The 27426-nt window shown below is 39.6% G+C and overlaps 1 protein-coding gene across 3 annotated transcripts in view; it reads left to right on the forward strand.

Moving 5' to 3' along the window:
• FCHO2 (FCH and mu domain containing endocytic adaptor 2) overlaps positions 1-27426 on the forward strand; it is a 110412-nt gene that overhangs the window by 21047 nt on the left and 61939 nt on the right. For all 3 annotated transcript variants that reach the window (XM_074933287.1, XM_074933288.1, XM_074933289.1), the window contains exons 5-8: positions 75-227; positions 4290-4394; positions 18275-18373; positions 19472-19568. In XM_074933287.1, the coding sequence (XP_074789388.1) occupies positions 75-227; positions 4290-4394; positions 18275-18373; positions 19472-19568 (454 nt within the window). The remainder of the gene's footprint in view (positions 1-74; positions 228-4289; positions 4395-18274; positions 18374-19471; positions 19569-27426) is intronic.

Below are 27426 nucleotides of genomic sequence, written 5' to 3' on the forward strand. Positions count from 1 at the left end.
CTTATGCATGTCCATGATTTGTTAACATTAAAATTAAAGTGGTTTGGTTTTGACAACCATGTGATATTTGGCAGACTAAAGAAGATGTTTCAGGAACATTGGAAGCAGTGCAAAATATTCAAAGTATCACTCAGGCCTTACAGAAATCAAAGGAAAACTACAATACAAAGTGTGTGGAACAAGAACGTTTGAAAAAAGAAGGAGCAACACAGAGAGAAGTTGATAAGGTAGTTCTGTGACGTAGTAATTTAATTAATTGTGTTGTCCATCAGTAATATGTTCACCTTGTATTAGTAAGTGAAATGCTCAGAAAGGGCTAGATAAAAGCAGTAGTTGTGGCTCTGTTGTAATGTGCATGATATTTTGAAGATCTAGTTATGTTCTAACTGCACTGCAGTCATTACTTTGTAAATACCTGCATCATACGATAATTTTGTTTAGTGGCTTTTACAGAAATTGCATATAATTGTTTCAGCATCTGTTATGTTTTTGGATAAATTTCCTTAGATAAATAGACGAACACTCAATGCCCTTGTTATTGAATTGAGGAGGTTTTGTGTTGTCCCTTCAGTGAGAGAAAGTAGCTAATTAAAAGAGTATTGGAAGTCTATTCCACTGAGAATAAAAACAAGTCAGCATTACTTCCAATGCTAACCTAAAAGGTTCGAGTTTCAGGGTGCAAAAACCCAGGAGATGAGTATCTTGATGTCATATTTAGTACTGTCCTTGGGCTATGGCAGAGTTTGATCCATTCACAGAATCACAAAATAGCTGAGGTTGAAAGGGAGGTCCCTCTCCAACCCTGCTGCTTAAGCAGGGCCAGCTAGAGCCAGGTGCCCAGGACCGTGTCCAGATGGCTTTTGAATTTCTTCAAGGGTAGAGACTCCACAACCTCTCTAGCCAACCTGTTTCACTGTTCAGTCACCCTCACGGGAAAAGTGTTTCCTGATGTTCAGAGGGAACCTCCTGTGTTTCAGTCTACCCCATTGCCTGTGGTTCTGTCACTGGGCACCACTGGAAACAGCCTGGGTCTGTCTTTTATGTACCCTCCCTTCAGTTATTTGTATCTATATATAAGATCCCCACCCTGAGCCTTCCCTTCTCCAGACTGAAGTGTCCCAGCTCTCCCAGCTTTCCTCATGGGACTGATGCTTCAGTCCCTTCATCATCTTTGTGGCCCTTTACTGGAGTCTCTTCAGTACATCCATGTCTCTCCTGCAATGGACATCCAAGAACTGGACACAGTATTCCAGGTGTGGCCTCACCAGTGCAGAGCAGAGGAGAAGGATCACTTCCCTTGACCAGCTGGCATCACTGTAACATTCTCCTCTTTCCAGGAAACTAAGTAGTAGAGGAAAGAGGACATGTTTCCATGTGTCTAACTTTTTAAACTTGATACCTCTGTCTATTTCCATTTTGATTACCTGATCTTTGTAGGACTCTCTTCTTGTTAGAATGATCTTAGTGCCTTTTATACTGCTATCTTGGAGCAGATAAGAGTTGGTTATTGTCTTTTTCACTGATGACAAAAGTGATGCTATTGACCATGTTCTGATTGTTTTAACTTCAGTCTAAATCTAGCTTTTTTTTTCCTAGCTTCTGTCGCAAATGAGTCAGTGTTGGATTCTTGACATGTTTTTCTGCCAATCTATTCCAAGTATAAATATTCTGAATTCTTGTAAATAGATTGAAACTTCTCAGTAGGAAAAGTTGACTTGATAGAAGGCTTGTTTTTAATATGTAACAGTATTCTTGTTCAGTTGGATACAAAATAACATTCAGTTTGACTGATGTCTATATGAGAGCGGAGAAGGAGTGAGCAGTTTGACTGACGTCTACATGAGAAGGGAGAAAGAGGAAACAGTATAGGATGTAGCTTTTTTTTACTGTTTTATGCATCTTGTCTAGATACTTCTGTTTGAAAATTAGGCCATAGTTGAGTGCTTGGTAAGCACTTAAAAATTGTTGCCAGTGGGAGCAGGTAACTGACTGTCATATCTCTTCAGTCATGTCTTTATTCAAATTTACACTTGTAATTTCAGAAACATGGTGACAAAGATAATAATTTATTTATAGGCAGAGAATAGGTTTATTACTTTTAGCACATGAAGAATGTGTTCTATCAAAATTGCAGGATAACTACTTTATCAGAAAGCAGGGGATCTGCACCAATATGCTAAAAGTTTATGACAAAGCCACATATTTGGAGAAGTACTTTATTGAAGAATCTGAGGAGATATCTGAGACCTTGCAATTTTAATTGCAGCTGAAAGTTAGTGTTAACTTGTGTAATAATTTCCTGTTGTCCTCTGACATGTGAGCTTCTCTATTTATAGTGACTCGACAAAAAATTCTTGACTGATTCTTATTCTTTCACTTACTGTAAATCTGCTAAACAGAGTTGTAGCAATTGCTGCACCTGAGAATTGACACATCCTTTTTCAGAAGAGATTACTAATTAATCGTACAATGTTCAAGTGTGTTATTGTTTTGTCTGTCCTGCTGAGTAGTTGGTTTTTGTAGATGCTCTTCAGCACATTACACTCAGATTCTGCTCATCATTAAACACAATTACAAGAGATGGAAACTCATGCATATGGGGTTCAATTACATAATGCTTTATGAAAAAACTTATTTTTGAAGTATTTTCTCTTGGCGTTTCTTTAATTTTCAATGGTTAAGTTTGGAATGATCTTATTGCAGAGCAGACAACTATTTTTAAAAGCAAGTGTTCATAGAGCACCTTGAACTTTCAGCATAGTAAATGGCGTTTGGGAGACAAATAGTACTGTTTTCTTCTTGGTAATTCCCCTGTGTGAATGTGCAAGAGTGAGAATGTGAGAAGTAAAACTGAGGACAAGTAACTGATGGGTTTGATAAAACCTGCCATGCTCTTCTTTTAATTCCTGAAAGATTCATATTATTCATACAGTGAAGTATTTTCAGGTTCTGTTATGCTGGGTTTAGAAAACTATGTGACTAAGATCTGCTTAAGCTTTCTTGTAACTGGAAAAAAAGAAATGTAGCTTTGGTTCATCTTCCTTTGAAGTCCTCGTTGATGTTTCCCCACGTGAATAAGTGCTAATGCTATACTTTTACTCAAGATTTTCAGTTAAATTTCTATTGGAAATTGCAGAATATAACTTTGTCTTTCCAGAGGGCATCTTTGTATTAATTCATTTGAAAGTTTTAGATAGTGGTCAGCTTTAAAAGTCGTTGCAAGTCAGCAATAGTTTCTGGTTTTACTATGAGTCAGATGAAATTAATTTGAAAGAGAGGAGAAGAGTTATTCAGAACTAGAACAGGTATTAAATACATAGCTGTCTTTACTAATGTCATTATTAATTCAGGAATACTTTTGAGTTACAACTGATGGAAAAGTTCAATGAGATAAAGTAGGCATGTTGAACAAATAAGCTAGAAAAAAAGCTGGTGTTCAAGATTATTTTTATTTTCTTTGGCTTTTAACTTGAAAATAGCAAGAATATCAGAAGTTTGAAAAACTCCCATCTCATATGTGTCAGGCTGTAAGCTTTGAAAATAACTTTTTCTCTACCATAAAAAATCACTTCATTCAGTTTTGTTCTCCATGTAGTATTGGGATTGTCTTGTATTTTGTCGTGTTCCCAGAGAGATTATGTTGGTTCATTAGCAACAAATAATGAAAAAAAATCTATAAATTATAAAGCGAACAAGACTACTATAAACAACACTGGGGTGCATACATCTGGCCATCAGTATGTTCTGTATTAACTTCACTTTCAAATATCTCTTCATCTTAAAATTTCCACTGATGTAATGACTGTACTTTTTAATTTCTTCAGTTCTAACAGAGAACTGTGCTTTTTTGGTGGTTTTTTTTTTACAGTGGACTATTTCAGAATTGCACAAATAACTCTTTGCTCTGTATTCCAACCCTGCTTTCATCATGTTTTTCTCTTGCAGATCTGAATATTTGACAGAAGCTAAATAGTTAACTTCGGCAATACAAATTTGTTTTGAAAATAAGTATGTTATAAATATGTAATTGCTGATAAAGGGAAGGGATTTAAATGAGGTAGTTTCTTTGTTAACTTTTTACGTGGTTTATGTATAGCTTTAAATAGAAACGTCTTATGGCTGGAATCTGAGTTATATGGTAGTGAAATTTTGTTATGACATTTCACTGTTTTGATATGCCCCTGAATACTTCTTATAGATCATCCTAGGCTTTCTGTAAATAGTGACTTTAAAAACCATGGATCAGATTGTATGTGTGACATTTGACACTTTTTTGTACTGGTCTACAGGCAGCAGTTAAATCCAAAAAAGCTACAGATACCTATAAACTGTATGTGGAGAAATACGCTGCATTTAAATCTGATTTTGAACAGAAAATGACAGAAACGGCACAGGTAAGTGTTATATCTAATGAGTTACCTTTAAAATAGTTTAATATATGTTATTTCATTTCTGAAGACAGCTGAAATCAAAGTTTTTGAAAACTCGGTTCAAGATAGAATAATATTTTGAAATTTATATGAACAATAATGTAAGAAATAATATGTTTGAAGGGCAAACACTGACCATGTGTGTTGTGATGACACTGTCCTTGAATGACACAGTTGAGCATGCACTCTAGAAAGACTTTTAAAAGGAATTTTTAGGAAGAAAGCAAAATGAACTTCTGGAAGTATTGTAGATTCATTAAGATAATGTGGGAAACCCTGGGCTAGCCACTCACAATGATTACAAAGATGCCGTGAGGCTGTGCAGGGCGAAAATCAGGAGGTCTAAAGCCCAGCTAGAAATTAATCTGGCTTCAGCAGTCAAATATAATGAGAAATGTTTCTGTAAGTACTTCAACACCAAAAGAAAGACCAGGGGAGAGCCTCCATCCCCTGCTAGATGCAGAAGGAAACGTGGCAATGAGTGCTTAATGACTTTGTTGCCTCAGTCTTTAATAAAAAGATGAGTTGTGCTGAGGGAATCCAGCCTCGTCAGCAGAAGACAGAGACTGGGAGAACAACTCCACTGCGTTCCAGGAGGAGATGGTCAATGATCTCCTGCATCACATGGACATACATCACTCTAGGGAACTGGATGGGATACACCCAAGGGTGCTGAAGGAGCTGGCTGGGGTGCTCGCCAAGCCACTTTCCATCATTTACCAGCAGTCCCGGCTGACCGGGAGGTCCCAACAGATTAGAAATTGGCCACTGTGACACCCATATATAAGAAGGGTCGGAAGGATGATCTGGGAAATTACAGGCCTGTCAGCTTGACTTCGGTGCCCAGGAAGCTGACGGAGCAGCTCATCCTGAGTGCCATCACACAACACATGCGGGACAACCAGATGCTCAGGCCCAGTCAGCATGGGTCTGTGAAAGGCAGGTCCTGCTTGACAAACCTGATCTCCTTCTACAACAGGGCGACCTGCTTATTGGGTGAGGGAAAGGCTGTGGATGTTGTCTACCTTGACTCTAGCAAGGCCTTTGACACTGTTTCCCACAGCATTCTCCTGGCAAAAATGACTGTTCGTGGCTGGATGGGCACACGCTTTGCTGGGTAAAAAACTGTCAGGATGGCCGGGCCCAGAGAGTTGTGGTGAAGGGAGTTAAATCCAGTTGGCGCCGGTCACGAGTGGTGTCCCCCAGGGCTCGGTTTTGGGGCCACTCCTGTTTAACATCTGTATTGATGATCTAGAAGAGGGGATCGAGTGCACCCTCAGTCAGTTTGCAGGTGACCCCAAGTTGGGTGGGAGTGTTGATCTGCTCGAGGGCAGGGAGGCTCTGCAGAGAGACCTGGACAGGCTGGAGCCATGGGCTGAGGCCAACTGTGTGAGTGTCAATAAGGCCAAATGCCGGGGGCTGCCCTTGGGCCACAACAACCCCCGGCAGCGCTACAGGCTTGGGGAGGAGTGGCTGGAGAGCTGCCAGTCAGAGAAGGACCTGGGGGTGTTGACTGACAGCTGGCTGCACAGGAGCCAGCAGTGTGCCCAGGGGGCCAAGAAGGCCAATGGCATCCTGGCTTGTGTCAGCAATAGCGTGGCCAGCAGGGACAGGGAAGGGATCTGACCCCTGTACTGGCACTGGTGAGGCCGCACCTCGACGTCTGGGTTCAGTTTTGGGCCCCTCACTACAAAAAGGACATTGAATGACTCAAGCGTGTCCAGAGAAGGGAAACGGAGCTGGTGCAGGGTCTGGAGCACAGGTCTTACGAGGAGCAGCTGAGGGAACTGGGGGTGTTTAGTCTGGAGAAGAGGAGGCTGAGGGGAGACCTCATCGCCCTCTACAGCTTCCTGAAAGGAGGGTGCAGAGAGATGGGGATGAGCCTCTTGAACCAAGTAACAAGCAATAGGACAAGAGTCAGTTGTGCCAGGGAAGGTTTAGACTATATATTAGGAAGTATTTCTTTCCAGAAGAGGTTGTTGGGCGTTGGAATGGGCTGCCCAGGGCAGTGGTGGAGTCCCCATCCCTGGAGAGTTTTAAGAGTTGGGTCAATTCAGTGCTGAGGGATCTGGTGTAGTTGGGAACTGTCAGTGTTAGGTTAATGGTTGGACTAGATGACCTTCAAGTTCTTTTCCAGCGTAGATGATTCTGTGATTCTGTGAATGGCTGAACACCCAGCCATGGTTTTCAGCAATGAATGAACACTCACTCACAATAGGTTTTTTATTAGGATCTATCGTGATTTTTTTCGTTATCATTCCTGCAAAACATTTCAGTTATGGAATGTTAAAGTGTCTTCCCAGGGTTTACCTGAGGTTGTGAAAAGCCTTTACATTTGTTCAAGTTTCTGTTTTTTTTTTTAAAGTCTTTTAGTCTGTATTCCAGAGGATATCAAGCTCACTGTATATGCTGCTTCTTGTTATGTTTTAAGGGTTTTTTTTCAAATCTGTTGAGAGCAGACTTTTCTCCACTGCCCTAGATTTCAGAAAGAAAACTTTATCCTTTCTACTTTTAGTAATAATAGTTGAGGAGTGGCTGGCATATATATTTGTATATGTTTCTTGGTGTAGTACAGCTTTTACAGCATAGGAATTTCGTTTTTGGCTTAAAATATTTTGCTTTTTTCATTAGTTTCAAAGCTTAATTCTTAGGCACAGGTAGAATTATTAGGGAGTTTCAGTCATACTTGTATTTTTAATATTTAAGTAGGAAAGTATTAGGGTTTTCCTTAAGTCCTTGGAAGTTTAGATTTCACAGCACAGGGTTTGTGTAGGCTGACATGTAAAAAGCTGCCCTGTCCTAAACTGTAAACTGCTTTCCCACTTTGAGAACTTGATTAGAATTTGATCTAGTTCATCTCTGAATAGACACTTAACACGGCTGTTAGAGAAAGGATACCACATATATCACACATCAGAACTCTTCCTTCCCGCCCCCAAGTCCAGGCATTTGCAACAAAGAAGTGCCAAGGCATGCTACTGCAAAATTCTGCTTCTAACATGACTGTTACATTAGGAGTCTTGACAACCTTTCTTTGAAGATTTTGCAGAAGGCATCTTTTTGTGCAGTGTCCTGACTTGGTTATAGTTGAAGGAGCTGCTTTTCTTTTCAGTTTGAGTTAAATTTGTACATTATTTTTCTCTCCCCTTAAGAAATCTGTGACTTTTAAATGTGGGTTTTTTTTATTGTGGACTGTAAACCAGTGATGATTGCATTTACTCAGTGGTATAAAAAGGCTTTATTAAAAATAAAAGTTCAACAAGAAAATTAATCGGTACTGTGGTTGTTGAGGTTTGAACTCAGCTGGCAGCCAGACACGACGTGGCTGGCTGTTCACCTCCCCCCTCTTTGGTGAAGTAGCGGAGGAACAAAAAGATGAAAATTCGTAGATTGAATAGAAAGAAATTGACAAATGTAACAAGAGAACAACAGTAACAATAGTGAGTCCAAAAGGAAACGGGTAAAATGCAGCAGTGGCTTACCAATGGCGGCTACCACCCCCACCCCACCCCCCCCCCCAGCAACACGCAACTGGACTGGAATCTGAAAATTGAGACCTCCCGAGAGAGCCTGTGCCCACCTGTATCCCTGCGCATGACATCATATAGTATGAAATACTCCAGTGTCTGATCGGGACTGACCCTCTAGCTGTGCTCCCTCTCAACCCAGTGCAATTTAACTCTATCCTGGCCAAAGCCAGAGCAGTCTCCACCCCTTATTCCATACCATTGATGTCGTACTCAGGTTCCAAAGACATCCTAAGGAATCACAACCTCTTTTGCCCAAGTCTCACAGATATCATTCCTTTAGTCTATGGGCCATCCTTCCACAATATCTTCTGAGTTCATTTGGTCCATAACTTCGGGTTCAATCTGTCATGACAGTCTATAAAGCTGAGGATTGAGGCAGAGTTGGCTCAGTCGGTGGAGCAGGAGTCTTAGGATGTGGCATGGGGATGTTGCGAGGCACCAATTGCAATAACAGGGTTATTTGATAGTCCAGTTCATTGGCTATTCTCACCTAAAATCAAATCTCCCTGAGGCACACATCGGACTTCTCCGTCCTTCTGCATTACCCACCAAGTGCACTCAGGTCCTTGAGCAAAAGTAATCCCACTCATGGGTTTACCTTTACCTGGTACAGGAGTAACCCAGACAGTCTTCCCTGACATATTCCTAATGCTCAGTATGGGGGCTTCATCCCTAACCCAGAATGTAGGAGGTTAGATTGAGCAGGGCCAGCTTGCTTGGCACGTCATCTGGGACTGACTAACCAGGTGGCTTTTGCTAAATGCACGTCCCAGTATTTGAGAGTTCCACCACCCATTGCTCTCAGTGTAGTTTCTATTTAGCTACTCGTTGTATCTCTCAGTTTTCCCAGAGGCTGGTGCATGGTAGGGAATGTGATATATCCACTCCATGCCATGTTCTTTGGCCCAGGTGTCTATGAGGTTGTTTTGGAAATGTGTCCCATTATCTGACTCAATCTTTCTGGCGTGCCATGCTGCCATTAGACTTTCTCCTCAAGGCCTACAATGGTGTTCTGGGCAGTGGCATGGGACACGGCATGAGTTTCCAACCATCCAGTGGCTGCTTCCACCATTGTAAGCACATAGTGTTTGCCTTGCCGAGTTTGTGGGAGCGTGATATAATCAATCTGCCAGGCCTCCCCATATTTATATTTTGACCATCATCTTCCATACCACATGGGTTTTAACCGTTTGGCTTGCTTGATCGTAGCACATGTCTCGCATTCCTGGATTACCTGTGCAATAGCATGGTTAAGTCCACTCCTCAGTCACGAGCCCATCTGTATGTCGCATCTCTTCCCTGATGGCTTGAGGAGTCATGAGCCCAGTGAGGCAGAAATTGTTCACCCTTATGTTGCCAGTCCAGATCTGCTTGAGCCACCTTAATCTTGGCAGCCTGATCCGCCTGTTGGTTGTCCTGATGTTCTTCAGTGGCCCGGCTCTTGGGTACATGAGTGTCTACATGGTGTACTTGCTCCGCTTCCACTGCTGTAATCACCTCCACAAGGCATTTGCCACCATCCATGAGTCAGTGCAGAGGTAGAGCACCAGCCACTTCTCTCACTCAGCGATATCCAAGGCCAACAGGACAGATTTCACCTCTGTGAACTGACTTGATTCATCTTCTCCTTCAGCAGCTTCAGAAACCCATCGTGTGGGGCTCCACACAGCTGCATTACACCTTCGCTGTTTCCCCACAATGCGACAGGACCCGTCGGTAAACAGGGCATATTGCTTCTCGTTATCCAGTAGTTTATTATATGGTGGGGCCTCTTCAGCATGTGCTACCTCTTCCTCCGGTGCCATTTCAAAATCTTTGCTTTCTGGCCAATCTGTGATCACTTCCAATATTCCCAGACAGCTAGGGCTCCCTATTTGACCCCTTGTGTGATTAATGTGACCCATTTACTCCACGAGGCATCAGTTGCACGGTGTGTAGAGGGGACACTCCCTCTGAACACCCAGCCCAGCACTGGCAGTCGGGGTGCCAGGAGGAGCTGTGCTTCAGTCCCAATCTCCTCTGAAGCAGCTCGAACCCCTCCATATGCTGCCAGTATCTCCTTTGCAGTTGGAGTGTAGCAGTCTTCTGATCCTCTCTATCCCTGACCCCAAATCCCAGGGCTCGACCCCGAGTCTCCCCTGGTGCTCTCTGCCAGACACTCCAGGTAGGGCCATTCTTCCCTGCTGCAGCGTAAAGCACATTTTTAACATCTTGTCCTGCCCAGACTAGGCTGAGGGCTACTTCATGAACTATTTCTTACTTAATTTGTTCAAAAGCCTGTCGCTGCTCTGGGCCCCATACAAAATCATTCTTTTTCTGAGTCACTTGATAGAGAGGGCTGACAGTCTGACTGTAATTTGGAATGTGCCAGTCTCCAGAAATCCACAACACCCAAGAAAGCTTGTGGTTTTTTTCTGTTAGTTTTTGGGGACATAGCTGTTATTTTATTAATCACCTCCATTGGAATCTGATGATGTCCATCTTACTCCTAATGACGTCCATTTTACTCCTAAGAACTGCATCTCTTGTGCAGGTCCCTTGACTTTACTGCGCTTTATGGCAAAACCAGCTCTCAGAAGGATTTAGATTATTTTTTCCCCTTTCTTAAAAACTTACTCTGCTGTATTACCCCATATAATGATGCCATCAGTGTATTGTAAATGTTCTGGGGCTTCACCTTGTTCCAGTGCAGCATGGATCAGTCCATGGCAAATGGTGGGGCAAATGTGTTTCCACCCCTGGGGCAGTCGATTCCAGGTGTATTGGACACCCCTCCAGGTAAAAGCAAACTGTGGCCTGAACTCTGCTGCCAGAGGGATGGAGAAAAATGCGTTGGCAATATCAATCGTGGCAGACCACTTGGCCACCTTCGACTCCAGTTCATATGCAGTTCCAACATGTCTGGCACGGCAGCACTCAGCAGTGGCGTGACTTCATTCAGGCCACGATAGTCCACTGTCAATCTCCACTCTCCATTAGACTTTCACACTGGCCCTGTGGGGCTCTTAGAAGGGGAGCATGTCTTGCTTATGACTCCTTGGCTCTTTAGCTGATGGATCAGTTTATAGATAGGGATTACAGAGTCTTGATTGGTGTGGTATTGCCATCAGTGCACTGTTGTAGTGGCGGTTAGCACCCATTTTTCTTTGACCCTCAGCAGTCCCACAACAGAAGGATCCTCTGAGAGACCAGGTAACACAGACAGCTGTTTAATTCCTTCTGTTTCCAAGGCAGTGTCCTGGTTTCAACCAGGATAGAGTTAACTGTCCCTGGATGGAGAGGGAGCACAGCTAGGGGACTGATCCCGGTCAGTCATTGGAGTATTTCATACCACATGACATCATGTCCAGGGATACAGGTGGGCGTGTGCAGTTTTTGGGCTCCATTCCAGTCTGGTCATGTGTTGCTGTGGGAGTGGTCACCGTGCTTGGTAAGTCACTGCTGCATTTTACCCAGTTTTTTTGGACTCGCTATTGTTACTGTTACTCTCTTGTTATATTTAATAAATCATTTCTTTTTATTCAACCTACAAATTTTCTTCATTTTGTCCCTGCCCTATTTCACTGGGGGGAGGGGAAGTGAATGGCCAGCCATGTGGCTTCTGGCTGCCAGCTAAGTTCAAAGCTCAACAGGCAGCTATACCGAAAGCCCACTGATAGCCTTTTGGGTCCTTAAAATACCCTCTTCTGAGATAAACTATGCCAAGAATGCATGGAGTGTCTGGGCCAGTCACAGTGGGTTGTTTTTCCCACTCTTTCCCACTTAGGCTCACCTCGGCCTCCAGTACAGTCAGCTGTTGAGACCCCCTGTCACTCCTGAAATACAGATGGGTTCTGCTCCTTTAAAATTTGATGGCATTAGGGAGCATTGAGCACCAGTGTCCACTGGAGCCTTATACTGCTGGGGGTCAGATGTGCCAGGCCATCGAATCCACACAGTCCAGTAAACTCGGTTGTCCCTGTCCTCCACCTGGCTGGAGGCAGGGCCCCTCTAATGTTGGTCATAATACCCGCTAACGACATATGGGTTAGTGTGGTGTGCGGGGGTTTCAGCTTCATCTTGATAACCGGCAACCGGAGCAGCATTTCTCCTGAAAGGATGACGTTCTATGCTTGTTCTTCCTTTCAGCTCACATACCTGCTTTTCCAGGACGTAGTTAGGTTTTCCATCCCATTTCTTCATGTCTTCTCCATGGTCACACAGGCAATGCCACAGCTTCCCCCGTGGTGTGTACTGGTTCTCTCCAGTAGAGAAGTGATTGTTCATTATAGCTGAGATTCTGGTCTGTGCAGGTGTGGAGTAGGACATGTTCTCCCTAAGTTGCTGGACATTTTGAGATAATTGTTTCACAGCCGATGATGAGGGAAGAGACACTTTCTTCATATTGTCATAATCAGCGAGCCAATTCATTCATTCTTGGTCCCTCTTTGTCTTTCCAGTCCGTTACTGCTAAGCACTGGCATATGATGAGGTGTGCTCCGTACCAAAGTCCTCCACATGGGCCAGGTGCATCGGACTTCATCTGGATCTGTGGATAGCTGGGCATTATCTGGGTCATAGTAAACTACCTTCCTCACAGCTAGCTCCCTCAAGTATTGAATGCCTCTCTCCATAGTGGTCCGCTTACTTGGTTGACATGCAAAGTCTTCCTTGAAGGGATACCTCTCCCTCACACTTCACAGAAATCATCTCCAGAGACTGAGATTTTGTGTCTTCTTTCCAGTGGCTTTGTCAATGCCCCTTTCCCTAGACAGGGATCCCAGCTGCCTCGCCTCCCTTCCCTTTAGTTCCATACTACTGTCCCCACTGTCCCAGCACCCAGGTAATGAGTTGCTCACTTGAATGGTGGCTGAAATCTTGTGTTTCACAACTCACTCGGGGATAAGGATTGGGTGACTATCACTGGTTCAGCCTCCTCCTCCTGTTGTCATGATGGGCCTCGTTCATCATCACCCTGTACACTGCGAGGGGATTTTCTTGTGTATTTCTTCTTCTGTATGGGAGCAACTGACACTGTCATGGATTGCTTCTCTGGTTCAGCTGCAGCGCCTGTCCTCGGGCTTGTAGTGGCTGCAGTTTCTGTTACTTGGTTACCAGGTGCAGAGCCCTTCTCTTCCTCTTGAGGGTGGCGAACAGTGTTTAATATCACCCAGTAAGCGTGGGCTAGGCCCCAGCATGTTGCAATGAGCTGTGCCTCTCTGGAATTACCCGAGTGACAACATACTTTTTCCAAATATTTCATTAGTTCTTCAGGATTCTGCATCTGTGCAGGAGGGAAGCTCCAAAACACTGGAGGTGTCCACTGTTCTAAGTACTTGCCCATTCTACTCCACACCCCCAGCCACTCATAATTCTCCAACCTTGGGATAGGTTTCCGGGTGATATTCTTAAATAGTTGCTTAACTCTGAACAAAACCAGAACCACATTCAGAAACACACTAGCTCCTAACAGCACAGCAACCATGTTTATATCAACATTCCAAACATATTTGAACTCACCAGATTTCTCAAACAGAACTGTAAATAGCCCCAGGACCTATGACCGCATGCTATCATAGGTTAACATCACAGTACAACAGAAACAAAATCTTAACCCAACTCTTCACGGAAGGTGAGCATGGGAAACACATACTGCAAATGAGGTGGTAAGGTCCTAAGGAGCCAAGCAATCCACATTTTACCTGTTTTGTTATCTCAAAAAACCTCAGTGCCCTACATTGGGCACTAAAAACTATTGAGGTTTGAACTCAGGCGGCAGCAGAGGCCACGTGGTTGGCCGTTCACCTCCCCCTCCCCAGTGAAATAGGGGAGGGACAAAAAGAAGAAAATTTGTAGCTCGAGTATAAAGAAATTGTTTACTAAATATAACAAGAGAACAACAGTAACAATAGTGAGTCCAAAAAGAAAATGGGTAAAATGGAACAGTGGCTTACCGAGTTCGGCAACCACCCCCCCACAGCAACACCTGTATACCCTTGGGCATGACATCACATGGTATGAAATGCTCCAGTGGCTGATCAGGACCCAGCCCTCTAGCTGTGCTCCCTCGCAGCCGAGCGGAAGTTAACTCTACCCTGGTCGAAACCAGGACAGTGGTCTAAGCCCATAAGGCCTGGTGTACTTCTCTCACATCTCTGATATGCAAAGTTGTGTTTTCAATACATGTTTTAATTTACTGTTGCCGTCCTATTTCCATGCTTGTTACTTTGTCAGGTGTTCGTGCAAGGAACTATGTTGTAGAACTAACCCAGCTAAAACTAATCTATGAGGGAAAGTTGGCTTTAATCCAGAGGAGATCTGCCGCCTGGTTTATTAAGCGATCACAGAAGCATTTGTGCTGGCACAAAGACTGGGCAATGTGGTACCAAGGGTAGACAATTTCATCTTTAAACTGGTTTATTATGTGACACTGGCCTGGACTCACTTGCATACATGTCCACCTTACACGTTTGTATCTGTTGTCTTGCCATTGTGCATCTCTCACTGTAACTTAAAATATTTCCATATCGGTTATCTCTGGATAAATTAACTAGGATTGAGATTGAAGTTGGCAGGTGTGATTACAGTAACCTGAGAATTCTGGGACTAGGCAGCCTTTTTAAGCTTAGAACTAATATGTATCTTAAAACAATTCTTGTAAACAGCAACAAAAGAAATCACTGAAGTGTAACATTCCTCCTGGAGAGTTTCCAGAAATAAGAGTAGGTGGAATCAAACTGACATGTGAACACAATACTGCTGCTACCCAAAATGGTAACATTTTTGTAGTCTTCTTGTTAATGTAACTATTGTATTTGCTCGGTAAGCGTTCCAGTAGCTCCATCATTGTGTGATTTGTATAAATTGTAGTGCAGCCAGACTTTCACTGTAGACCACACCTTTTGCTACAAAGAAATCAATGCCAGACAAAATACTGAAATGCTCCATTTATTTGTCTCAAGTCATATATACAAGTGTGGCTCTTCTGGATCAAGAAGTTCCTGCCCTGTTTTTTACCTTGCTGTGGAGGTTACTGAACCCCTGCTGAAATAGATCCTGTGAATGCTTCTGATCCACTGCAGAGCAAGTTCAGTCAGGTTGCTTTAAATCTTCATTTAGTCTCACAAAAGCTGTCTGCTGTCTATTCCTTACAAGAGTCAGTCTGTGTTTATAGCAGTTGACTTACTGCTGTCTGAAATAATAGGGGAAGAATAATATCAGTAACTTCAATATGTTGGCCTTGCTAAATTGCACTGTAAACGTGTCCCCAGTGAGCAGGAAAGCTGTGAGTAATGAGAATGAGTTCTTGTTTAGAACTGACAAAAAATAAACATGAGTATGTGAAATGGATTTTATTGTCAGTGAAATAGTGAAGGAAAATGTAGGGCCTTTTAGCAAGCAAACTAGCTGGGCTTTTCATTATGTACTAAAGAAACAAAAAAATCCATTTGAATAATCGACTACAACAAAAGGATGAGAAGTAACATTTTATTTTGTATCTAGAGGCAGAATATGGAGGTACTCTTTGTTTAGATTTCTTATTTGTGTTACTAGGTAGGTATTATGTATTTTAACCAGGCTGAGATGTAGAGAGGAAAAAAAGATTTTATACTATAGCAGATGTTACAGCTGGGAAAACCTTACCATGCTTTTGGCTGCTTTGTTTTTTGGTGGTTTTTGGGGGGGGCAAAGGGAGGACAGTTAAGATCTGTTTGGTTTGGGTTGGGCTGGGGTTTTTCCCAATACAAAAATGATACTAATTAACCTTTCACCACAAACCACACTTGTCTAAATGCCGTTAGTTCCTTAACTGCAACAACCCTTTTACTTAAAATTGAAATTTTCATTTAACATGATAATAAACACCTGGAAACATTCCACACCTGCCCACCTTGGGAATGAAAATTGCCATTCTGCCAGTATAAGTCATATCTATGAAATTTAAGTATAATTGTATAGCTGCATCTGCAATTTGGTTTCAGGAAGGCTACTTTAAAGATGTTGCAACAGGAAAAGTAACAACACTCATTAATATGTGAAAGCCCACTTCTAGATGAAGCACAGCCTTGTTTATCTTAGAGTACATTTCAGTTGAAATATACTAGTTCTGAAAACAGAATCAATAAGGAGTATGAGCATTTTCGGCTGTTTCACTGCAAAATCAGTTGGCTTATCTTAAATCTGTCATATACTTTCACATACTATTTTTCTGAGGACAAACATCTTCAGTTGCTGTGGCATTATTCTAAGTAATCACGTAATAATAAGTGGGAACATTGCTGTCCTCATTTCTTAGTAAACTCTACCAATCTGGTTGCATAAATTTTACATAGTTTTCCTATTTTGTCATTTACTACCTTACCTGCAGCTATCAAAGTGACTTGTGATACATGATTTTGAGAGGTTGAATTTTGAAACATAAAATCTTTCTAATCTTGAATTGCGAGTTATTGCAGAAATAAACATGGAAGATTTTACTGGGATTAAAGAACTAACAAAATATAGTTCACTGTTGTTTAGAACTTTGATTTGACAGAAATTCCTCATGTTGAAAAATTTTTCAGAGTAAAGCTATCTTTGCTATATTGCAATAATTGCAATATATGCAATTGATATGCAGTTGCTAAGAAAACACAATGTCTTATTTCCGAGATTTTCCACCTTGATAGAAACTTTTTTTATCACGTAGCACAGGCAGTTATTGGAAAGGATCTGATAGCTGAAAGTGTGAAATTATTCTTTAAAAGTTTTCTGTCATATCTAGAACTAAGTAGAGTTGAGTTTAGATGATTTTGCTGTTGAGCAGTCTGCATATAAATAAAGGTTGAGAATGAGTAATAACGCATTTTTAAAAAACATTGTAAAACTTAGAGGAAAATACACATGTTTGTAAAAAGAAGTAACGCTTGCCTAAACTATGTTTACTGAGTTGGACAGCTAAAGATTCTGTTGATGATTTTTCATTTGTTTTGTAGTTTCAAATACTAAGAAGTGGCTTTGTTTGGTCATTAACATTACAGATACATTTCAGTACATCTTTTTTAATTGGACTGATCTTTCAAATTGAAAGTAAACAATTTGGTTTAAATGATGAAGTTGTATTATAGTACCTAGCTTTATTCTTTGATCAGAACTTCTTTGTATTATATAGTGTACGAGGCCAAGATGGCTCTACTTAGAAAACTTTAGCTCTTAAGTTTAAAACAATAAACAAGAAATAAGGAAAAATTGGGGGGAGGAGGATGCTTTCCACTGACACAAGAAACAAAAAAATTCTCTGAATGACCAACTGTTTTGAAATACATTATAAAGAAGTTATATTTAAATTTAATTGAGACTGGTACCTCTGTTTTGCAGAGTTTTATGGGGAGTTTGTCCCCATATATGCTTATCAAGCCAAATATGAAGGAAGCATCATTGGCATAATCTCAAAAGTTGATTTGGCGTTTAGGTTAAAATCATGTAGTGAAAACAGGCACGCATTGGAAGGACACATTGTGTACATGTGTTGACATCCCGATAGTGATTGAGAGCAGATATTATAGAGATGGATCATAGATAATTTTTCAAGCAAAATAATATAGTTTATATGATAAGGCAATCAGTAAAAGAAGTGACATCATAGAGTAGGCTACAGAGAATGACCATATTCTCTGTAATTAAAAGGAAGGCTACTGGAGAAAAAAAAAAATCTTCTTAATTGATGGCTAGAGAGGTATGTAAGGATGGCAAAAGAAAGACTGAGAGTTTAGAAGTTAGACATTTGACTTGTCTGTATGTGACTGTGTGTTTATGAATCAGAGTGGCAGAAGGTGTGAAATGTGCAAAGATTGTATATAGTAAGTTTGAAGATCAGACAAATGAATCATATTTAAAGAAGCAAGTTTTAACTAGAAAAAGAGAAAGCATGTGTATATTGTGAGTAGGAGGTGAGGGTGTTAAGAAGGAAGTGCAAAATAGATCCAGGAGTAAGATTTCTGTGTTCAGATGAAAAAATGAGACTCTTAGTAATGGAGAAAATAGAGATTTTTAAAAAACACTCTCCAGTCCTATTTTCTTTTGGTAGAAATAGGTGAGATTTTTCTTAAAACCAAGATGGATGAAAGTTTAAAGAGTAAGGAGAAAAAATGGATAATGGTTCTAAAAGGATATATTGTATTTTAAAGTACATTATTTCATAACTCCGTGAATTTCATACGTTCCTTTCTTAAACATTGTAATGATCAAGATCTGAATAAAATTTTTTTTTTTCCATTTAGTGTAGTTATTAAAATTTAAGGTTTAGTATTTCAAGAAATGTTTTCATTGTGATTAATTGTTTCTGTTGATTTACAGAAATTTCAAGACATTGAAGAAACACACCTTCTTCGTATGAAGGAGATTATAGAATCATTGTCAAATACCATAAAAGAAATTCACTTACAAATAGGAGAGGTAATTTTTGTATTATCATTTGATTGCTTGAATTGTGCTGCATATTTTTCTTAACTATTAAATGGAGCATTTCTTATTTTTGTGGCAGTTACAAGATCACATCTTTCAAATTATGCTAAGTTTGACATATGCGCAAATTTTTATGGCTTTCTGTTGCATTTATAAGTTCAATATCACAAAATTTACCAAGTCTGTATAAATTTTGTCGTATCAGAAAACCAAGTATTTTGACAATTTGAAGAATTTTTAGTGTATTTCAAAGTCCTGTATCCTAAATATTAAATTAGTACTCATTTCACAGATAAGCGGGATACTTGTGCTTTCTTTGACTAAAACTTGAAATTGTATCACTCAAAGTTTCAGCATTTTTTATATACTTTGGTTTTATTGAGCAAAAGATCTTCAGTAATAGAAGCTTTAATACGAACTCCTCTTTAGATGTAAATTTGTTTAATTAATAATCCTTATAAGTAGTCCATAATTTTTAGATGTTTTAAAGTGTAGTTTTATTTGCACAGAGTCACTGTTTTCCTCAATTTTGAGGTTTTCTGCTAATGAATGATGGTCACAAGGGTCGTGCTATTTACTTCTAAAGCATGGTTGGAAAAACTTCTTATTAACAACAACATGTGGCTGTTCCTTTGTCAGATAAAAAACGTTGCAACTGTAATGCTTTTACTTAAGCAGGTGGGAGCTGTGATAATGAAGTAGTTACAGTTCACACCCTAAACTGGTGCTGGCTTAAGAGACTGCTTGTCTTCTTGACATGGTAGTGGGACATGTTGCTGACAAATTCAGAAAATGATATATACACAAGTCATTTAGATGGAAGATGTGGAAATATATCCTACACCCACCATCAAGCTGTATTCTTTAATTCTTAATTTGAATCTATGTTGTACACACACTTGCTAATACTAGAGCAAAGAAGCAATCTCCTTGATAAAATGCCTTTTGATTTCTGGAAGCCCTGCAAAATATATCAGAGGGAAGTATTTTGAACCTTAACTCTAGAGAAAACCACTTTTTAAAGTTAATTACATTCTTTCAATTACTGGTTTTTAAATTCCTTTTGTGTGTGGTGTGGTTTTTTTGAAGGTGCACGAAGAGTTTATTAATAACATGACAAATACTACGGTTGAGAGTTTAATACAGAAATTTGCTGAGTCAAAAGGAACTGGCAAGGAAAGACCTGGTAAGATTAAATATAACAGAGTAATAAATGTTAATTTTAAAACTGTAGATTTCCACTCCTAATAAAAGGTCAAACTCCTGTTTGTTAATGGGTTATATTTTTAATGTACTTGAAATTTCAAATTCTCAGATTTCATTAGCTTTGATATTGAAAGATTAATCAAAATTGATAACACACAATTTATTATGTACATGTAGTATGTGTGTTTATAAAGCATGGCAGTTTATAGCTCCGAGTCCCTCTATGCAGACCTTCAAGGAAGCTTTTAAACTATACTGTTCCTTGGTACATCAGTGAAATTTGTCAGGAAACTTCCTTGCACAAACTATGTGTTGTCTGCTGTGTTTCTCCATAAATTTCTTAATATATTCAGAACAGATGTCTATAAAGCTGCTTGTTGAACTGTTGGAACAGTTGCATTACTTTATTTGGTTAGCTTACAAAATAATCCATTTTAATGAATTGTATATGAATTGTTTCTTTACTGAACAGCAAATTGAATAGTTTCTGAAAGTACTGTTTGTTGGGTGTGGTGTATAAGACTTTTCTGCACTGGCATAAAAATACAATCTCACAGTACTGTGTATCGAGCTTTGTAGGAAAAATAAAGACTTCACTTTAATATTTGGCCATGAATACACGTCACTAGGTGTGTGTGAATACAGGAATTCAGTAGTACTCTTTTGTATGTTCTTCAGCACTGGGAGTCCTGACTAGCATCTCTGTCTTCTAATATAGAAGCACAAAGGGTTTTTTCAGGGCAAGGATGTACATAACAGAGTAGATCTAGAGAATTTGTATTAAATTGTTAAATATGATTACTAGATATCTTATAAAGCTTCTGTGAGGTGTTTTTAACATAACATAGTTTCATATTCTTTACGTGATACACTAATGCTGATATGTGAGTGGGCTGAGGTAAAGTTATATGTGCGGACAATTTTCAAATGTTTTCCTGTATTTTGCAATTTTTCAATAAAGATTGAGAAAGAACTTCAGGGGTTCAAGTTCAGCTGGTCTGAAATCAGTACAAAGATATGTGAAAATTCATCATTCAGACCTCTTTGACAAGCTTTTGCCAAAATGTCTTGGCTAGGGATCATCTTGTATTTGGGATTCTGACTCCCTGAGCTACAAAACCCCTTGCTAACATATCCTAGAGCACTGTGCTGTTTGAGTCATCCATGCTATTAGTTTGGTTTTGTGCTAGATAACATAGTAATTGTAAGAAAAGTAACACTTTTTAATGTAGTGGAAGAAGTTATACACGCACTGTACTTGCTACTTTACAGAATTCCTCAAATCCCGTTTGTGTTCTCTGGGGCCAAATAAAAGCTTTTGCCATAGCAAATTTCCTTTCTTCAACTCTTAATAGCAAAGTATTCTAAGGAAAGATGGTATGTTTAGTGTGGAAATATATGCACCTTGTATTTTCTTTTACAGTGTTAAATTGTTTTATTGATACTAACTTTGTAAAGCAGTCATGGTGCAGAGGGAAAGCACAGACAAATTCAGCAGTAAAAAATACAGGTTCACAAGAAGTTGTGAAGTGTCAAAGACTAGGAACACAGATGGCTAGTGATGTTAATTATGGTTACTGTTTCTATTATAGTATTTACTTTATTAACTTAGAATCATACAGCTTTGAAAATTACAAGATTTAGAAGGAAAAGCTGAGGTATCAGCCTTCTAAAAAGGAAATGGAAACATCCAGTATGGTAATTTTTCTTGCTTTAAAAAATACTTTTCTGCACTTGAGAACTGTTCCAAGTAGAAAAGTATTTTAACTTGTGGAGCAAATGTTGGAAGTCTTTCTATGTGTGATGTGTTTATTAATTAGCCTGGAGGAGGAGATGGCTCCTCAGATAAATCTAAATATTCAGTGTAAAAATTACACTGACTTGGCTTACAAAACAAATGTAGAAAAAATTCTTTATGGTTGTTACTGTTGCTCAAGATTCCAGTCTTAAACCTGTTTGAAGGAAATACTTTAAAATTCCCCAGAACTATGTAGACCTTCTCTCTTCCATATTATTTGTGGACTAATATATTAAGCTGTGTACTGGTCTGCTTTCTGAAATACTGAATTTTGAGATCAAAATAAGCTAAAAAGGTAACACATAGCAAAGTATTTTGGTTTATCTCAGTGTATTCTAGCTATAGTTACAGTTCTTCATGGCAGAGTTCACTTGCTTTTATTTGTATCTGTAAAAATAAGAATTAATGTGAAATGAAGTACTGAGAAGGGCTGTTTTATTACACAGACTATAAACAATTTACAGTGAAGTTTCCTAGATATAGGCAATTATTTTCTTAAACTCTCATCTGCATATCTGAAATTTTTCTTTGTACAGTGATGTCCCTTGTACCAGATATGTGGGCTCCCTCTAGTGGCTAAGTTCTGTCACCTGAAGTCGTAATATACAGGGGCTTCTAGAGTTTAGCAGTTTTTCTAGTACAAATAACATTTCTTTCAAGCAGTAGTGCTTTGTGAGGTGTCTTAACTTCATTTATGGGCTTCTGTACAATGGCTCTGTGTGGTATGCACAGGCAGGATGCAGAAAAAAATCATAAAACCACCGATGAAATGCAAAGAGTATATTCATTCTTGTTAACTCATGGCCCCGGGGGGATATCCGCAGCAGCACCCGGGCAGAGGCATGCAAGGGGGATGCAGGCAATGCAGAGCTCAATCCTTGCTAGCCAGAAAGAGTATGAATAAAAGATCTTGAACCTGTTGCTTTTACCTGTATGTGTCAGGGATTTTCACAGGTGTACTTTTCCAGTGTACTTTGATCTTTCCCACAGCAGGACAGAAATCTCAAGGGTGTTCAGTAGGGTGTCTTTGAGTCTCTAACAGGCCTGTGTTATCTAAGCGCAGACTTTCCACCCATCAAACAGACAAAGCTAAACAACAATCAGGATGATACAAGTGTTTTTCGATACCCCAGCTGCAAGTCGGTTGAGTATGTTTACAGTCCTTCTCTCCAATCTTTCGTTGTGTTCCCACAGGCTCTTTTTCAACTGTTACATAAATAAATTACCTAATCAGCTTTATCACCTGCTTCTTACTGAATTTAAGAAGTATTTTTTTTAATTTCAGTTTTTAGTAATACGATATTTGAAGAAGTTGTATTAATTTGTTTTCTCACTTCCACTCAGTGTAATAAAAAAAATAGCCACATATATCTAGTTGCAAATCTTTTAATTCTAACTGAAGAAAATAGTTTATTGTAAAACATTGAAAACCAGAAAGAATGCTGGCAGAACCTGCTGTAACCAGTAAGGCTTCAGATCAGAATTTAGTGTGTCATCTGAACTGTTTTTAATATTCAGAGGGACCTGAACAAGCTTGAGAAGTGGGCCTTTGTGAATCTTACGAGGTTCAACAAAGCCAAGTGCAAGGCCCTGCACCAGGGTCAGCGCGTGTCCTGGTATCAGTACAGACTGGGAGATGTAGGGATTGAGAGCAGCCCTGAGGAGAAGGACTTGGGGGTACTGGTGGATGAAAAGCTGGACAGGAGCCGGCAACATGTGCCTGCAGTACAGAAAACCAACCATATCCTGGGCTGCATCTAGAGAAGTGTAGCCAGCAGGTTGAGAGAAGTGATTCTGCCCCTCTGCTCTGCTCTCATGAGACCCCATCAAGAGTACTCTGTTCAGGTCTGGAGTCCCTAGCACGGGAAAGGCGTGGACCTGTTGGAGTACATCCACAGGACAGCCACAAAAATGATCAGAGGGATGGAACACCTCTTCATCAAGGACAAGCTGAGAGAGCTGGAGCTGTTTAGCCTAGAGAAGAGAAATCTCCAGAGAGACTTTATTGTTGCCTTTCAATAATTACAATGGGGCTTGTGAGAAAGATGAGCACAAGAAAGTAGGACCTGTAGCAATATTACTAGGGGTAGTGGTTTCAAGCTAAAAGAGGATTGATTCAGACTAGATATAAGGAAGAAACTTTACAATGAGGGTGGTGAGACACTGGAACAAGTTGCTCAGAGAAGCTGTGGATGCCTCATCCCTGGAAACATTGAAGGTCAGGTTAGATGGGGTTTGAGCCACTTGATCTAGTTGAAGGTGCCCCTGCTCATTGCAGTAGGGTTGGAACTAGATGACTTTTAAGGGTCCCTTCCAACCCAAACTATTCTGTGATTCCATACAATGTTCTTGCTGTTCCATCTAATAGCAGGTTTGATACCATGGGTTGGAAGATGCTTTTGTCACTCACATGGTCCCACAGTGTTCATCAAAACTTGTTGGCCACTTCTGATGAATCTGTTTTCTGTTTGTTCCTTGTTCCTTGGAAAATTCGTTTATTGAATGGCAGAAGATGTCTGCTTTTCTTCCACCCAAAGTATATGTTAAATCAATAACAGAGGTGATGTCTGTTCCACATTAATGACATATCAGTAAATGCTAGCTTTATTTACTTAATCTTCTTATAATCTATTAAAAAATTAGTTTGTTCCAGTATGAAGAGTTGATGCCTCATGAAACACAAACTGCTAGGGCATATGAGCTCATGTTCTTCCTAGATCGTATGTCTGAAACTGACAGAATAATATCTAATGTGTTTGAAGAGGTTAATGAATGCCTATATAGCTGTAGTTGGCCATGAATGATTTCTAATTTTTAGCTATTGAATTACTGTACCCTCTTCTCATATGGGAGGAACTTTGTGTGTTTGTCCCGGTATTAGTGGCCTTGAAGGCCAAATGTGAAGACTCAGCTGTGCTGCATTGCCAAAAAAATCCAAACAAAAGCCAAATATAGATCATTTGTTTTCATTAATCTGTTCTGTTGTCATTGTTATGTGGCTGTTGGTAATTTATTAAGTTGTTCTTATTTTTTGCATTTTTTATTAAAAAATTAAGAGGAAATAAAAATTTTTATTGTAGTACAGACAAAAATGGAAAGCCATAATCTTTGCTGGCTCCTTAGCCCTCCAACAATATAATGATCTGTAGATGGCAGTTAGTACATATGCTGTGCCATTACTCAGTGTGAGAGAGGACCTGCGTCATCTTTTTAATTAAAAAAAATTAATTGTTTTTGTGCTAACTTGATCCATTTTTCACAGTCTGAAGAAGCTAGAACATGATTTGCAGCTCTAACATACAAGTAGGCAGAGATATGGCAAAGAGGAATATTCACATGCAAGTTGTCTTCTAAGTGTACCAGTGAAAGTATTTAGAATTTGGGCTGTGGAAAGCACAAGCCCATAAAAATACTTCTTGTATCCTTTCATTATCCATCCAATAAATTTGAACTTCATGGAGGCGCTAGAAGAAACTCACATATTTTAAAACATTGTGAAATTAGTGCCTGCAATCCACCAGCTCTTTGGATTAGATGGTAATGAAAATACTCCACAGTGTTTGTTATCCATAATTGCTGCTGATCAGCCATCACAGGCTCTTGCACGTACAGTAAAGCATTTGACTTTTGTCTTCCTTGTCTTTGTAGATATGAGGAATAATACTGTAAGTTCTTTTAATCAGATGGTGCTTCCACAGATAACAAGATTCAGAAAAGAACAAATGTAAAATTCCTACCCTGTCCCCCCCCCTCACCAAATACAGAAATTGGCAATTTGGTCAGTAATTGCAGTAATGCTGGTTAAAAAACAATGTTTGTTTGCTTTTTGGAGCTGCTGAAACCTGTTTTGCTTTATTTGCCCATGCAGAAAATATTGTCTCAAGGCTCATGGTAACGCTAGCTGTGGGAAAGTTTAAGGTGATGGATGTCAGATGAAGACTTTAATTCAGGATTATTCTTTTTTGAATTGTTTTGAAATTCTGGGAAGCCTGTCAAGTAGTCTAGAGTTGAGAATTTTATCCATAACTTAGGATAGCTATAATGTCAAGATCTCTACTGCCTCACAAGGTAGTGCATATCAGAAAAAAACATCCTGGCATTCTCGTTAATGTGCTGGTGATCCTTGTCTGTTCTGAGGGAACACATTTGGGAGCTCTGTTTCTGGAGAGCTAACATATTTTGTGTTTTGAAATCTTAAAAAATAGTGGTTTATTTAGGTATGGAATTTCTGCTGAAAGCAATGTGGACTTTTCATAGACTGCAAATCTGTTGATAAACTATAATGTTTACTATTGATGACAAGCAAAGCAGTTTGGATTCCTCACAAGTTTATAAATGCTGCCGGCATTGCCTGTTACCAGAATCATAAAGCATTAAAGCTTCAATTTAGAAAACATTTGAAAAACAAATTTTACCTAGGCTTTAATTAAACTGATTCCTGATTCAGTTAACTGAATTATTGATTATTTGATTAGAGTAATGTATTATGTGGCTGTCTGTTGGCAGTGGTAGGGGGCTAGTGCAAAGTTTGGTGGGAATTTATGACGTGCTATCAGGTCTTTTCTAATTGCCTATGTGTGCATTCTAGTCCCAAATGGTTATGGAGTGTACTGCTTATGTGTTTTTTCCAAAGTGAATGCAAGAGCATCAGAGTGAGCTGCACCACAACTGCAAAGCTAGTGCAAACAGCTAGTGCAAATGCTGTAAATGCATATTGTGCTCACTTCATGTTAGTATTCCTATTTAGTTAGTGTGTTGTGTTAAACTACATGTTTTCTATCTGATGCAGAAATGTACAAGATAAACAGGATAAAGTGGAAGAAAAAGGGTTAAGAGTAAGAATTACTCCTCTAAGGAATTCTAGAAACAACTTAGTCCTTTCCTAGAGATTGAGAGGCAAAACAAGGGCCATGGAGTACCGAAGCTTGCTTTGATTAAAGCTCCTGGCTTTTTATGTGCTTGAATAATGAACTCCGCTTTGAGAGAGTCTTGAAATGGTTCTGGGTGTGGCATTTATTTTTCCATGGATTTGTTTGATAACATAATAGTTTATGGCATTTATAAAAATGCTTTTGTATGACACTAAACAACAACAAAGTAGATGGAAATAAACACAGAAAATGGCTAATACTAATTTTTGAACAGCTCTGCATGACATCTTTGAGCTTCTTTTTCACAAGGAAACGTAACAAAGCAGGTATTTATTTTATGTTCTTATAAATAATTTTCTTTGTATTTTCTGTAAATATTGTGACTATTTTAATGCTGCCAACACTTGTGAATTAAGTCCATAAATAGCCTCAAGTTTCCCTGTTTCTCAAAGCCTGTGCGCTCACATAATTCTATGTGTAGAAGGCTGACTGAGGAATGAGTTTAGTTTTTCAACACTGACAGTATCCAAGGGATTCAGAAAAGTATTCTTTGTAAAAGAAAACAGATCATTGTTATATTTCAGAAATTAATGGAAGAAATTGTGTGGATATCTTTGTGAATTTTTATAAGAAGCTGGGCTTGAGGCCGGTACAAAAGTATTTAAGGGTCCTATGCTGTAGAGCTCTGTTTTTGATGGGGCGCTGCAAGCTCAAGACCTGTACCAACAAATGTGTCTTGATTGCCATCCTAGATATCTGTTTTATTTTGCCTGCAAAAATTGGGTTCCTTCATAAACAACAAACCCGCCAAAGCTCATGTGGACTTTAGGAAGTCTCATCTGCCAGCATAGATTTTTAATAATTGCGTATACCTAAGTTGCAGACACAGTTTAGACTGTTATTTATTTCTTTTTAATGGTCTGGAGAGTTATAACTGTACAAGTTTTGTTCAAAAAGTCTCCTAATGCTAGTGGAAGACTAGTAGCATTGATTAAAATACCTTTAGACAACATCTGTAGATACAACATGACAAACGTCTGTTTTGAATGATCTTGGACATTCATGGAAGTACTGTTGGGTCCTCTTGAATTTTCTTGTTACAAAAAAACCCAGTTGTAGCCTGAGGCAAATAGTTTTTAGGGGCTGTGGGAGCAAAGCAATGTCCATTT

This window comes from Athene noctua, chromosome Z (assembly GCF_965140245.1).
Source record: "Athene noctua chromosome Z, bAthNoc1.hap1.1, whole genome shotgun sequence".
Lineage (NCBI taxonomy): Eukaryota > Metazoa > Chordata > Aves > Strigiformes > Strigidae > Athene > Athene noctua.